Source organism: Vulpes vulpes, chromosome 9, assembly GCF_048418805.1.
Source record: "Vulpes vulpes isolate BD-2025 chromosome 9, VulVul3, whole genome shotgun sequence".
Lineage (NCBI taxonomy): Eukaryota > Metazoa > Chordata > Mammalia > Carnivora > Canidae > Vulpes > Vulpes vulpes.
The window spans coordinates 102,218,854-102,232,654 of record NC_132788.1 but is presented as its reverse complement, the minus strand read 5'-3'; the positions used below and the strand labels follow the sequence as shown (position 1 = coordinate 102,232,654).

General features: G+C 56.3%; 1 protein-coding gene across 19 annotated transcripts in view; it reads left to right on the top strand.

Moving 5' to 3' along the window:
* Nucleotides 1-13,801, top strand: part of NFIX (nuclear factor I X) — a 96,548-nt gene that overhangs the window by 79,921 nt on the left and 2,826 nt on the right. For 7 of the 19 annotated variants that reach the window (XR_011994472.1, XR_011994471.1, XR_011994468.1 and 4 more), the window contains 3 exons: nt 1-123; nt 2,779-2,954; nt 10,982-11,073. Coding sequence is in view for 14 of the 19 variants with exons in the window: in XM_072721472.1 (XP_072577573.1) it covers nt 1-123; nt 2,779-2,954; nt 10,982-11,053 (371 nt within the window). In the remaining 5 variants the exon portion in view is untranslated. Of the gene's footprint in view, nt 124-2,778; nt 2,955-8,690; nt 8,839-10,981; nt 11,074-13,801 lie in introns of all 19 variants that reach the window. The other 12 variants (XR_011994469.1, XM_072721467.1, XM_072721473.1 and 9 more) reach the window with 3 other exon arrangements.

The window sequence follows — 13,801 nt, the reverse complement described above, 5'->3', positions numbered from 1 at the left end:
GCCCGGCTTCTCTAAAGAAGTCAGGAAAGCTGGACTTCTGCAGTGCCCTCTCCTCTCAGGGCAGCTCCCCGCGCATGGCTTTCACTCACCACCCGCTGCCTGTGCTTGCTGGAGTCAGACCAGGTGAGAAATGGGGAGCCTGGGGGGGGCAGTGGGGTGGGCGGTGGAGCACATAGGGGCAGCTGGCCAGGTGCAGGAGCTAGGGCCACAGCCCCTGAGTCACAGCTCCAAGCTCTCTGAATATTCCCCGGTTTAGTCTGGTCTGGTGGAGGGCGGGCACGGGACTGGGCTCTCCCTCCAAGGCAGCACCTCCTCACCTTGTTCCTGAGCAACCTCCCACTTGCTCCTCACTCCCCATGTGCACGTGTGTGCATTGGTGCATGTGTGTGTGCATGTGTATGCACGTGTGTGTGCTGTGCAGCACAGGCCTGTCCTGAGGCCCTCTCCAACCTCCCTTTAGCTGCAGAGGCCTCAGACCCATTCCTACCTGCTCTGCTTTCCTCCTGCCAGTTGTGGGCGGGAAAGCACAGCTTATTCTGTCCTCCTTTCACCTCTTCTCTTCTAGCTCCTGGCTGAGCCCAGGGTCTGGTTTCCCAGCACCAACTCAGGTTGGTGTGGGGCACAGATCCACAAGAGGACTCAGGGGAGCCCAGGCTCCCTTCTCAGGCCTTCCCTGCCCTTTTCCGAAAGTGAAGGGGTAGGCCCAGTGGCTGGTAGCTCCTGGGTTGTTCTCCAGGGAAAGGAGCAAGCCCTTTGCCTTGGGAGGCTCTCTTGCTTGATGGGTGCTTGGTGGGGGCGGGGGGGGGGGGGGGGGTGGGGGCGGTGTCGGAACATCTCAGCATTCTTGAGGGGATGGAATCAGGCAGGAAATTGTGGGAGCTGAGTCCTTAGCCTCCCCGCTCCCTTGTTTGCTTTTTCCCTCTCTTGGTACCCTTCTGGCAGAAAAGGGCCTGGGCTTTTTTCTGGACACTGCCCTGTGTCTGCCTGCCTGCCGTCTTGTGGGCCCTTCTGTAGGACACGGAGAAGAGTGAGGTTTACCCTCCCGGCTTCCTCCTCGGGGCCTCCTGGCTGAGAGCCCAGAGGCAGCCTGTGCTGGGGCAGGGTGTGGTGGCCACAAGGTGGGGGCGGGGACCGAGGCCCTCTGTGTAGGCAGCGGGAGGGCGGCAGGCCCAGCTCGGCTCAGCTTTTATGAACTCCAGAGAGAAGCCAAGTTTCCTCAGCCCCCTAATGAAACTGAGAGCAAGAGCGAGCTGATTGGAAACAGACCGGAGGGGGAGGACTCAGCCCAGAGAAGAGCTGGGGCCTGTGCTGGGGTGGGAGCTATATGTGGGGAGGATGCGTGTGCAAGGACTGTGGGGCCAAGCACGCAGGGATGTGGCCTGGGCAGCAGCAGCCAGAGGCACAGTCATGTGCACGCAGGAGTTGGGTGTATGCATTTTGAGGGCTCGGCCTGCAGGGGCAAAGGGTCCTGTCCCTAACCAGAGCTTAGGAGTTGTTGGCCTCCTCTGTCCCTCCCCTAGACTCCCCCTAGGCCCTAGACCAGGGCAAAGCCAATGAGGCACTTGCCACAATGTAGTGTCAGGAGTCACCAAAACTTTAGTCATCAAGATAATATTTAAAGTAATATTTTTTAACAATTAAAACAATTCCAAAAAACAGTGATGAACAGATACCGATTTATTTATTTATTTATATTTTTTTAAAGATTTTTATTTATTCATGAGAGACACAGAGAGAGAGAGGCAGAGACAGAGGTGAAGGGAGAAGCAGGCTCCATGCAGGGAGCCCTAGGACTCCATCCTAGGACCCCGGGATCATGACTTGAGTCAAAGGCAGGCACTTAACTGCTGACCTACCCCTGTGTCCCGATACCAACATTTTAACAAAGATGGGACTGGCTTTGCATTTGCACAACCAGGCACCCTTGACCTGTTCTTGTCACCCTAGCTCTAGCCCTGGTTCTAGTCGGGACTTTTTTTTTTTTTTTTAGATTTTATTTATTTATTTATTTATTTATTTATTTATTTATTTATTTTTTATTTATTCATGTGAGAGAGAGAGAGAGAGACAGAGGCAGAGGCAGAGGCAGAGACGCAGGCAGAGGGAGAAGCAGGCTCCATGCAGAGAGCTTGATGTGGGACTCGATTCTGGGTCTCTAGGACCAGGCCCTGGGGTGAAGGCGGTGCTAAACTGCTGAGCCACCTGGGCTGCCCTCTAATCAGACTTCATTACAAAGACAAGCAGCTGGCTGACAAGCCCTAGTTTGCCAATTTGACTTTTTGTTTTTTTAAAAAAAAAAAAAACAGGATTTATTTATTTATTTTATAGTTGGGGAGGGGCAGAGGGAGAGGGAGAGAGAATCTCCAGCAGACTCCCCACTGAGTGCAGAGCCTGGCACAGGGCTCCATGTCATCACCCTGAGATCATGATCCTGAGATCAGGACCTGAGCCGAAATCAAGAATCAGATGCTTAACCGACTGAGCCACCCAGGCACCCCGCCAGTTTGACGTTTTAAAAATATTGCATTAAGATGTTATTTACCTCAATTGCTGAATTACCTGGCACTGCCTTAACTTTCTCACCAAAAGCCAGTACCTCACTCTCCTTACCCTGGTCCTGGCCCTGCTCCTACCTGGTTCTCCCTTTTCCTCTGGTTCCTCAGTGCTCTGTCTGACCAGCAATCCGTCCCCACCCCACCCCCGCTACCCCATCTTCTGTCGCACCCCTGCCACCTCCTAAGCCCTGATGCCCTTTTCTTCCTGCCGGCGTGCATGCAGGAAGCCCTCGGGCCACAGCATCAGCGCTGCACTTTCCCTCCACATCCATCATCCAGCAGTCGAGCCCGTACTTCACGCACCCGACCATCCGCTACCACCACCACCACGGGCAGGACTCGCTGAAGGAGTTTGTGCAGTTCGTGTGCTCGGACGGCTCGGGCCAGGCCACCGGACAGGTGAGTCCAGAGGCCCCAGGAGCCCTACCACAGCTCATCTCTGCATCTGTTCGTCTGTCTCGGGGCTCACAGGGAGAGGGTCCAAAAGCCAGGAGCCCTCCTAGGGCTGGAAAAGCAGAGAGCTAGTAGTGCCAAATACCTCGATCTTCTGGATCTGGGGGTAGGGGTCCGTGTGTAATGCCAGGGCCTGTCTGTCACCATCCAGAGTTGGGGGAGGCAGTGGCTGGGCCCATCTTGTTCTGAGGGCTCCTTTCCCTCCTCCCCCCAGTCTCTCTTACCCCAGTAAGAGTGTATTCGTGATCTATCCAACCCAGCCCAGGCTCCTTACCTCTTAACACCCCTCTTAAAACCTCAGGGCTATAAGGATTTGGTAGGTTCTAGACCAAGGTTCATTCTCTGTTCTATGGGGCCAACCTGTGCGCTGTGGGGTACAGGGCAGCATCCGCGGCCCCCCACCCACTCAATGCCAGCTGCATCACCCCCTCCCAGTCCTGATGATCCAGAATGTTTCCAGATTTTAATGTGCTCTGCGGGCACCATCATTTCCTGGTGAGAAGCTGTGGGTAGAGGAAGGCCCTCCTTTCACAGGAGTTGTCATGGAGTCTCTTGTTGGGAGAACCCTTAGCAAGAGGTTCCCAGGTCAGTTATTATTCTGGAGCAAAGCCCTTCTGCTCCTCAGCCTAAGAGAGACACTGGTTGCCCATGGAGCTCTGCCACCCCATGACCCTGCTCCGTCAGCAAGCCCTAGGGCCCAGTCACTGATGAGCAGAAACACAGGCCACTCCGCAAAGGGCTTATCCCAGATAACGGTGGGCCAGTGGTGACCTTTCAGTGGGACAGTGGTCCTCTCTTAGTCCCTGGGAGACCACTCCGGATTGGGACATAGTGGTCTCTAGACCTCTGGGAAGGTTCTAGAGTCCCAGCAGCACAGTATGCTTTGAGCAGGCCCAGCCCCTCTCCCTGCAGCTGGTCCAGCCTGGAAACTTGTTGTGAGAGGTTAGATGGGGAGGATGCTCAAAAGGTCATGGTGGGGAAAGGCGTTCGGAAGCCCATGACAGAGGCAGCCCAAGGAGAGCCGTGGGTGGCCCTCGAACACTCAGTCCAGTGCTGCCTCAGGGCGGCCTGTGCAGAGTGGGCATTTGCTAAGTGCTGGTGTATTGATTTGGGGCAGGGCTATGGCTCAGCCTCCTTGATCTTGCTGTCCAGACCGGAAACCAGTCCTCTTCCCTCTCTCCTGTTCTCCCTCTTTCTGCTTTCCTCGTTTCCTTTTCCCGTTTTCCCTGTGAAATTTTCTCTTGCTGGCTCTGTAGCTCCTTAGCACACTCAGAGCCTTGCCCACCTCTCTGGGCAAGCTCTGTCCACTTTTAGGGGCATGGAAAGAGAAGTGGCCATGACCCCTACAGCTACTACGCCTCCTTCAGAGATACCAGCAGAGTCTACAAGAGCTGCCAGCCTGTGTCTCAGCACCAAGGGTCCTGGGGTCCTGGAATATGGATCAGAGAGTCCAGGAATTCCACCTTGCCTGCCTTCTTACCCACAGAGGCAGCTGGGGTGTGGAACCAAAATGCGATTGGCCTGAGGGACCAGTTTAGCCCAAAGACCCCTCAAGAGTATGGGTCAGTCTATCCATAAGCATCCTGATGATGGCTGGGTCCTGAGCCTTTTCCTTGACTTGACCATCCAAGATTAAGGGCTCAACTGGTCCAGAAGGCAGATGCTTGCTCCGAGTAGACCATGGATAAAATACTGCAGACAGGAGGGCAAACAATCACTCTGATTAAACAGAGCCTAGGCTGGCTGGGGAGCAGTCTCTCTGGGTTTCCTCTTGTGACCTGTTGCCCAGAGAGGGAGGAATGTCTTCAGGGAGCCTGCTCCCTAGGCCTCGGCAGCAGGCTCTGGAGGAGGAGGGAGGCCAGAGGCCCCAGGCCCTGCAGCTGACCTGGTGACAGGGAGTGGCAGTACCTGCTCTGGTTCCATGTCTACCTCCAGAGGAATAGTTCTCAGTCTTAGCATGCATGAGCCACCTGAAAGGCTTGCTAACACACAGGTGCCTGGGCCTCACCTGATTCTGATTCAGCAGGCCTGGGGTGGGGCCGAGAATCTGCATTTCTCCCTAAATTCCCAGGTGATGCTGGTCAGGTGACCCACTTTGAAAACCATTGATCTAAAGCCTAAAGGAGTAAATTCCTAACCTCTTTGAGAATGTGAAGTTACAGATCATCTTTGCAGAAAAAAATATGCATACAAAAGTTTTACAATTTGCAAAAGGGTTCCCAGGCACCACCCCTATGCTCATCCTCGGACCACAGCATGAGGCCCTAACTGAGAAGAACCAAATCAGTAAAGGCCAAGGCCAAACGGACACACCATTCAGAGGAGATGCAAAGGGCAGAAGGAGGATGCCTGGTTAGCGGTATTTCTGGCAGAGAGAAGAGACCGCCAAGTGAACATGAAGGAGAAGTCACAGGGCCTGATGGGATAGCATGACTCCGGGAGGCAGGAAGACTGGTTGTAGCTCAGCCTCAAGAACCAACGCTGGAGTGGCCAGGCCTGCGTCTTCATCTAACAGATGAAAGTGAAGAGCTATCCCAGTCTCCAGGTTCCTTCTAGCTTTTAACTCATGAGGTTTTAAGGCACCACAAAATCACAAGACCTTGAGATTTTTAAAACCTCAACTTGTACCCCAACCAGAGCTGAGATATCCTAGCCTGGTTGGAAGTAGCTTCCAGAAACTAAATGTTGTAAATCAGTGGTTTTCAATCTCTGGCCATGTCCGGCTGGGATTGGCTTTATCAAGTGTGATTAATGATTTAGGTCCTCCTGGGGGGAAACGGGATCTGAGGACTAGAAGGAGGCACAGGGCACTGTGTGGGAGCAAGGGCTACCTGGAAGGCCACGTGTCTCAGCCCCTTGGGGGAGGCCCAACCTCAGGATCGCCTGGAGTAAAGGAGTGAGGCTGTGATCGATTGAGACTGTCCTGTTTCCTGCCCTGATGGAAGAACAAGATAGGCAGATAGGTACCAGATAGGCTGTAGACATGGGGGCAGGCAGCTGCCACTTGCATTAGAGCATTCTCCTCCCCACCCCCAGCAGAGCTGGAATCCTCTTTCCTCTGGCCTACGTTTTTGCCTGTTTCTAAAGGGACACCTGGCACAAAGGGTATCCAGCCCAGGACACAAATAGGAATAAGCAGGCCCTGCTTGCTTTTGTCAGGGGACCACTAAGTGGGCAGGAAAGAGCAAGTCAAGGGAACCATTTGGAGGGACAGTGTCACACCTAGGTGCTACTGGTCTTTAGAGGTAAAGGGTGGTGGCCGTTCTGGTGGACCAGCCAGAGTTTGGAAGGGTGTGGCCTGCACGGGTCAGGCATGGGGCTCAATAGTTTTATTTTTATTTATTTATTTATTTTTAAAGATTTTATTTATTTATTCGTGAGAGACACCGAGAGAGGCAGAGACATAGGCAGAGAGAGAAGCAGGCTCCATGCAGGGAGCCTGATTTGAGACTTGATCCTGGGACTCCAGGATCACACCCCGAGCTGAAGGCAGACACTCAACCACTAAGCCACCCAGACATCCCAGGGCTCAATGGTTTTAAAGTACAGCGGGATGGACTAGTCAGTTCAGCTCAGTCAGTGGGACTTGAATACTGCATGCCTGGCCATAGCAAGGTGGCAGTCCCTGGGCTTGTTGGGGAGCCTCGGAGGCAGCCTGCATCAAAGGCTACAGTGGCAGTCTAGGAGCATCCTAGAAAAAAAAGGCAGAGAGAGATGGATGGTGATTTAGGGTATCTGGCTGGTTCCACATTGGGGATGGTGTTTTCTGAGCAGTACTTAAAGGGTGTGGGAAAGGGTGTTGTAGACAGAGGGTTCTGCAGTGAGCACATGTGCAGCCCCAACTGCTTAGGCTGTGTTCTAGAAACCCTGGTTGGTTTGCAGTGGGAAGTACTTGGAAGGAGGTGAATGTAGGGGCATGAGTGGTAGAAGACCCCATCTGGGCTCCACCAGAGGAGTCTTGAATGCCCAACTGGGAAGCTTGTATTTTATGCTACATGCAGTCAGAGCTGTGGAAGGGGAGGAGAGAAGCCTGAGCACCTTCGAATTTGGAGAAGAGGGTTGGGCTGAGCCTGCTGGAAAAAATACACAGGATTCCCAGAGTGAGACAGACATGGTTATGAATTTCAGGCCTCACCAGTTACAGCTGGGAGAGTTTGGATAAATCACTTAGCTGCACAGAGTCTCAGTTTCCCCAGCTGTGAAAGGGGGAGAATAGAGTTTCCCTTGTATCAGGGTTTCCCAGCGGTGCTATTAAACTTCGGATTGTTGAGCCTTCCTCCTGGGGGCCATCTCATGCATTGCAGGGTATGTAGCAGCATCCCAGCCTCCACCCCTCAAATGCCAGCAGCAGCGCCTGAAGTGGTGCTACCCAAAATGGCTCCAGACATTGCTAATGCCCCCTGCCGGAGCAGAATCCACCCCACCAGCCACACCACCAGCGAAAACTGCTGCCTTATAGAGTCGGAGGATTGGACACAACGTGAGTCAAGTACCTGGTACACTGAGCTAAGGAATGTGCTGTTAGCACAGGGGAGACCCTTTGGGAGTCTCATTGTCCTAGCCCAGGTGGAACCAGTGAGGATAGAAGTTGGGCTGACTGAAGACATCAGGGGGTGGACTCTGCAGAGTTTGCCTACCAACAGAAGCAGCAGCAGCACAGGAGCCTCCCAAAGCCTTGCACCTGAGCGGCTGGGTGGCAGAGCTCTGCCCCTCAGGAGAGGGGACCGTTTAGGACTAAGCTCTGGCCCATCCACCCTGAGCCCAGGCTGTAGGTGGTCATCGAGGGCACTGCCCACAGCAGTGGGAGATATGTGCTCAGAGCCCCAGGGAGGCCTCTCTAGCAGAGCCATGGCTGCCAGAGGCCAGGGACCTCTGCCCCTCCCTGTGGTGCCTACATTCCCTGAATCCCAAAGGCTGATGCACACAAGGCACGCACGGGGCTTGGGGAGGAAACTTGAGTGAGGCACGAGAGGGAATAAAGCCGAGGAATGGATCTGGCAGCTGATCCCAGGCTTCCAAGACTTCCAAGGGCACTGTACAGGGAAGTCCTCTCGAAGAGCCTCGTGGGAACTAGCAGCGATGGATTTTCCTCTTGGGCTGTTCTGTAGAGAATTGGCCGGCACCCTACAATCCTCAGGCTGCCGGAGCCAAGGGCGAGACCCCCGGCACCTGGTGTCTCCCCAGGCCATGATGTGGGATAGACGCTGAAGGGTCTGTTGCCCTTGGTTGGGTCAGCTGGCCCCACCCCAGGGGCCCACAGAGGGAGGCATGCGTGTGTTTTCCAGGGACAGTAGGGGGTGAGCTGGTGCATCTTACCTGCTGAGGGAGAAGGTCTTCAAGAGCATGAGAGCTCTAGGTGCAGCTGCTTATATGGCTAGGTGGCATGTTTTGGTACCTAAAACATGTTACCTAAGAAATAACAAACCACTCGTCGGACACCCCCTTTCGTCCCTCCCACAACTTCAAAAGAGGACCACCAAAAAAAAAAAAAAGAGAAACACCTGAGAGACCAAATAGAAGCCTCACACCCTCACCCACCCTGTGTCCCGGAGGAGAGGACCCCATCCTGCATCTTCTACCGGGAGCGCCCGCTCTCAGGAGCGAGCTGGCGTGGCCGCGCAGGGGAGCGTGTGTCTGTGTGTGATGTGCCTTCATGCGTCACTCTATTTATGTTGTTCGCAGCCCAACGGTAGCGGCCAGGGCAAAGTCCCGGGGTCATTTTTGCTACCGCCGCCGCCTCCAGTGGCCAGACCTGTGCCCCTTCCTATGCCTGATTCCAAATCCACCAGCACTGCCCCAGACGGCGCCGCCTTGACTCCTCCATCACCTTGTAAGTGGACGATGAAACCGAAACCACAACGCCCAGCATCCCTGGCCCATCCAAACAGTCTCCACAGCAAAAAGAAAAACCCTTGCCCCGCCCACCGCCAAAGTCCCCCAACCCAGAGCGCCATGGAGCCTCCCACCCGGACAAGAGCAGAGCTGAGCCCCCTAATCGAGGCCTCCTGGGCCTCAATTACACCAGCCAGCACCCCACGAGCCCCCCTGCCCACCCGCTGCTCCCAGCCGGGGGGCCCCTGGCCCAGGCCCCTCCCGAGGGCGGGAGGGGGAGCACAGTGGGGCACGCAGGCCAGGGGTGCTGGCCAGGGTGGGAGGGGGGTGGGGAGGCGCAGCCATGCCATCTTCATGCCTGATTGCTGTTTTTTTCATTTTTCGTTTTTTTGTTTTTTGATTTTTGTTGTTTCGTTGTGCCCTGCTACACCAAAAAAATTAAATGTGACCACAAGGCGACGCCACCACCATCCCCTTTTGGCCTTGCCCCCTCACCTCCATTCCGGGGCCCTTGGGCCTCTAACTGTACAGAAGGCCGGCCCCTGACCTCCTCTCCTTCAATATCACATTTGGTTTCTCGTTGTTCCTCTTTTTTTTTTTTTTCTCCTTCCTCCTCCCATCCCTCTCCCTTCCCCAGGTTGAATGTTCCGAGGACAAGGGAGGGCTCTGGGCCTCGGCTTACTTCATTTTCTTTCTCTCTGTCTCTCTGTCTCTCCTCTCTCTCTTTTAACCAATGACAAATTTTGTCAAAGGGAAAAGAAAAATCTGAGTTGAGAGGCCCAAGGTAGACCCGACGTGTGAAGGACAGGAGAGGTGGAGGGTGGGCGGCGTGCCGTCTGCGGGCAGGGGGGTGGGCAGCGCTTTGGGCGCTCTGGGGGCTGGCAGGCTACAGGCCAGGACTTCCTGGCCAGCAGTGGGAGGGGCGGCCCATCTCACTTTTCTCCGTCTCGCGCTCTCTGTTGCCTTCTTTCTCATAGTTTGAGTTCTTTTCCCCTCTCCATCCTCTTCATGCCATCTTCCCATCTGCATCCGCCATAAGACACGAAGTCATGGTCATGGTCATTGGAGGTGGGCAGGGTGGGGGAGGAGGCGCCAGGCTGCAGGGGGCTGTGGGGCACCCTGGACAGAATCTGGCAAGCACGCAGTCCCTGGGGTTTGTCTGGTAGTGGGTGTGTGTGTGGGGATCCCCGGCAGCCTGTGACACTCTTGTCCCTTCTGGGGACATCCTCCCTGTTGGGGGTGCAGGACCCCTTCCCCCCGCATTGAGCTCCAGCCAGAAAACCTGAGAAGAGCTCAGGGGTGTTTGGCTGCCTGTTTGCCCCCTCAGGCTCTAGAACAACTGCTCCCAACTGCACCCAAGCCTTAGGACTCTGCCAGGCCCTCCAGCCTCCTCCTCCTCCTCTTGTGCTTTGGCCCATTTCAGGCCCTGGGAACCACAGGACCACAGGATCTGGCTCATCTATCAGAGGAGGAGAAGGCCTGCTGGGCCTGAGCCTTGCCACCGTGGGGCCAGAGCTGGCAGCCAGCTCCTCTCTCTGGCCCTGTCCCACCCGACTCCGCCCTCTGTTGAGCCCCTTCAGGTTCCCTGTGCCATCAGCCCCATTCTTGGGACTGCCTGGTGTGCTTAAATGATGCAGCACCCAACTAGCTGCCCTGGTTGGAGAGGTGGCCTGGCTCAGTCGGCCTTCCCAGAGCAGGGTGGGGCCAGTCGTCAGAGCTCCCACCCTCCCACCCTGCCACCCTCCTAGGCTCCCTCTTTCCAGACCCAAGAGAGTCCGGGGGAAAGCAAGGGTGCCTTGCTTCAGTGAGGGCTAACCTCAGTCCTGCTCAGTGCCTGGCTTGGAGACATGACAAGGTCTGTGGGACCTCCGCTAAAGCCTCCAGGGCCCCTCCCTCACCCTGGACCAGGAAAGAGGACACCTGGCTGAGGTGGAATGCTGGGGTGGGGGACAGTGTGTGCTCCCGGTCAGTGAGAGGATGATGGGACCCCTCTGGCCTGTCCTTCCCACTGCCAGCATGGTCTAAGCCCTGGCAGCATGGTCTAATCCAGTCTCTCCCTCTCTCAGCAGCCCCGAAGGGCAGTGTCTGGGCAGGCCCCAAGGCCTCACGGGGTCTCTCCCTCTCTTCCCTGCTCCCCACAGCATTCGCAACGACAGGCGCCTCCTCTGCCAACCGGTTTGTCAGCATCGGACCCCGGGACGGCAACTTTCTGAACATCCCACAGCAGTCTCAGGTAGGAGGCCCCACCCACGATGAGGATGTGGGCATGGGGGGACAGGCAGGGGCGGGGGCATTAGGGAAGAGGCTGGTTCCTTGGGGCCAATCCGGGAGAAGGGGCTAGGGCAGGGCTGGAGAGCCCAGGCTTTTGCAAGCCCAGCTGAGCCTGCCTCCCCAGGCAGCCCCCAGGTCCCCTGGCTAATCAGCTAATTGGATAATTAGCTCTGACAGCCCGGGCCCTGGGGAAGGCGGCCAAAGACCTGAGGCTAGAGGCGCTCTGGGCCAGGCCTGGTGGTAGCCCGAGGCCCCATCAGGAAGAGGACAGCGTCTGCCTGTTGCTCTCCTCCCGCTCCAGCTGGAAGCCCTGGCCCCCAGCCCTCCCTTCTTCCTTGGCTTTGGGTGGGCTGGGCAAGGGGTGGAGGGACAGGGCCGTCCTGGTGGGCTGTGTGCCCAGAGACTCTGGCACCCAGGGTAGGGCAGGGCCTGTTGCCACCCTGGAGGCCCCTCCCTCAAGTCCCCATGAATCCTGTTAGAGGGGAGGCTGGGCTGCCGGAACCTCCAGTCCAGCTCTCGCCTGTCCCTAGTTTGCACAAGGGAAACTCCAGCCCTCCTGCTGGAATCCCCTGGATCCGGCTTTGTACAGGCATCTGTGCACACACACGCATGGGGGCCCCCTCCTCCCTGTGCCTGTGCCCCAGAGGCTGGCAATAGCCCACAGAGCCCCGGGCTGTGGGGTGCAGGGAGGACCCACCTCAGGAGCAGAGCAGAGGCAACTTTTATAGCTCCAGGCTTCTCGGAAAAGAACATGCAAATATCTTTCTCTTTTGCACATTTTACAGAAACACCACCCCTTCAGCCCAAGGCCTGGAGGCTCTAGAAGCCCCAGGAAATCCACCTCAGCCCAGAGCCCCAGGGCCACCTCTTTCAGCTCAGGCTCCTTTACTGCTCTGAGGCCTGAGTCCAGAGAAAGTTGGTGGATGGAAGTTTTGTGTGTGTGGTTTGAGGTTTTGTTTTTTTTCCCTTTTCCTTTCCCTCCCTCAGAAAAAAAAAAAAAAAAAAAAAAAAAAAGCCAAAAAACTTTGTCAAACTTCAAACTTCAGAGCTCCCTAGTGGCAAGGAGGGGAGGGGAGGGGAACTTCAACCCCTCCAGCTTCCCACCCCCTTTCCCCAGAGTCACGTCTGACCCGTCTGGTTTCCAGGAGCAACCAGACATGATGTAACACCCAGATGAACTTGAACTTGGGGGTGTTGAGAAGAAAAACAATGGCTCCGAGCAGGGGCTGGAGCCAGCCCCCTCCGCTGCTCTGTGCCAGGGAGGCCGAGAGAGTCCTGCTGGCAGAGGGCGGGAGGGGGTGCCAGAGGAAGGGACAGCAGGCGGCCTCCCCTCCTGGCTCTGGGCTGGCACCATCGCTCTCGCCCTCCCTCCCTCCCTCCGCCCCAGCCGCCTATAGCTCTGCGTTGCTTGCTCACTCTTGGGGACCACTGCCACTGAGTCCTCCCCCGCTCACCCTGTTTCCGCCTCGCCTCCATGTGCTTTCCCTTCTCCACTTTCTCTGCTCACTTTGCTTAAACTTTGGGGCCAAGGCAGAGTTGGAGGCAAGTTCAGGAAACGGTTTTTCTCCCCCTTGTTTTTGCAAGGGGCCTGAGCCCCGAGCCCCAGCAGGCAGGTGTGTCTGGGGGTGATGGTGGGGGAGACTGTAGCCCGACAAGCCCAGTGCAGCCGAGAGCCCTTGGGCCTGGGGGCAGGCAGGCGGCTGCAGCGGGCGCAGGGGGTACAGTGGGGGGCGGTTTCCACAGTAACCAGTGACTTTAGCTGATCTCTGGAGCACCAGATGGAGAGAGAACAATAGAATGAGGGAAGAAAAGAGAATTTTAGCAATTTTGTCATTCCCTGGGCAGCGCTTTTTACTTAGTTTTAATCAATTTTGGACCTGGCTCAGGAAGCAGAAAGGGTGAGCAGAAAAAGCCACTTTGTGCTGGGCAGCAGATGCCCCTCCCTTTCCTGGGACCTGTGGGGGAGACACTGGGGAGCTATCCTGGAACCACCTTTGTCCCTAACTCCAGGCCTTGAACTGAGTCTTCCTTCCCTGGGAAGGGGGCTCCCCAGTCTGAGGACTGGTGGTTGTTCCCCTGCCGTGTCACTCGGGGGGACACCAAGGGGACCAGCCTGGTGCATTGGCTCAGTCTGACAAAGACAGAAGGGGCCAAGCAGGCCTCCAGGTCCTGGTTGTTCCCTGCCTCCTTTCCCTCACAGGGAGGGTGAGGGCTCACATGGCCGTGGTATAAGGGTTCCTGTGTAGACTCCCTCCCTCCCTTTCCCTTGGGAAAAGGGGTTCCAGAGAACACCAAGGCCTGAGACTGCAGTAATAGGGGCTCAGCTCACCCAGGCAGCTTTCTCCTCCTCAAGCTAGGACTGGAAGCCCAGGGGCTGGCTGCTGACTCAGCCTTCGCCCCACTCAGGGGGTGCCTTCGGCCTGGGTCCCCCCCCCCATGTGGTGTCAAGTATCCCATGAGCCTCCCTTTGGCCTTTAGTCAGTTGATGGGGTTGGACTTTGGGCAGTTCCTCCAGGAGTCCCGCCACAGGAAGGCAGCTCTCCTCTGCATGTTGTCCAGGAGGTTTAGTGTCTCTGCCCACCCAATAAACGCCAGCAGCTCCCCAGCCATGGTGGCAACTCCAAACCCCCATTGTTCTAAATGCCCTCCATCTGCACCATCCAATGGGGCAGGCGCTGGCTACATGCAGC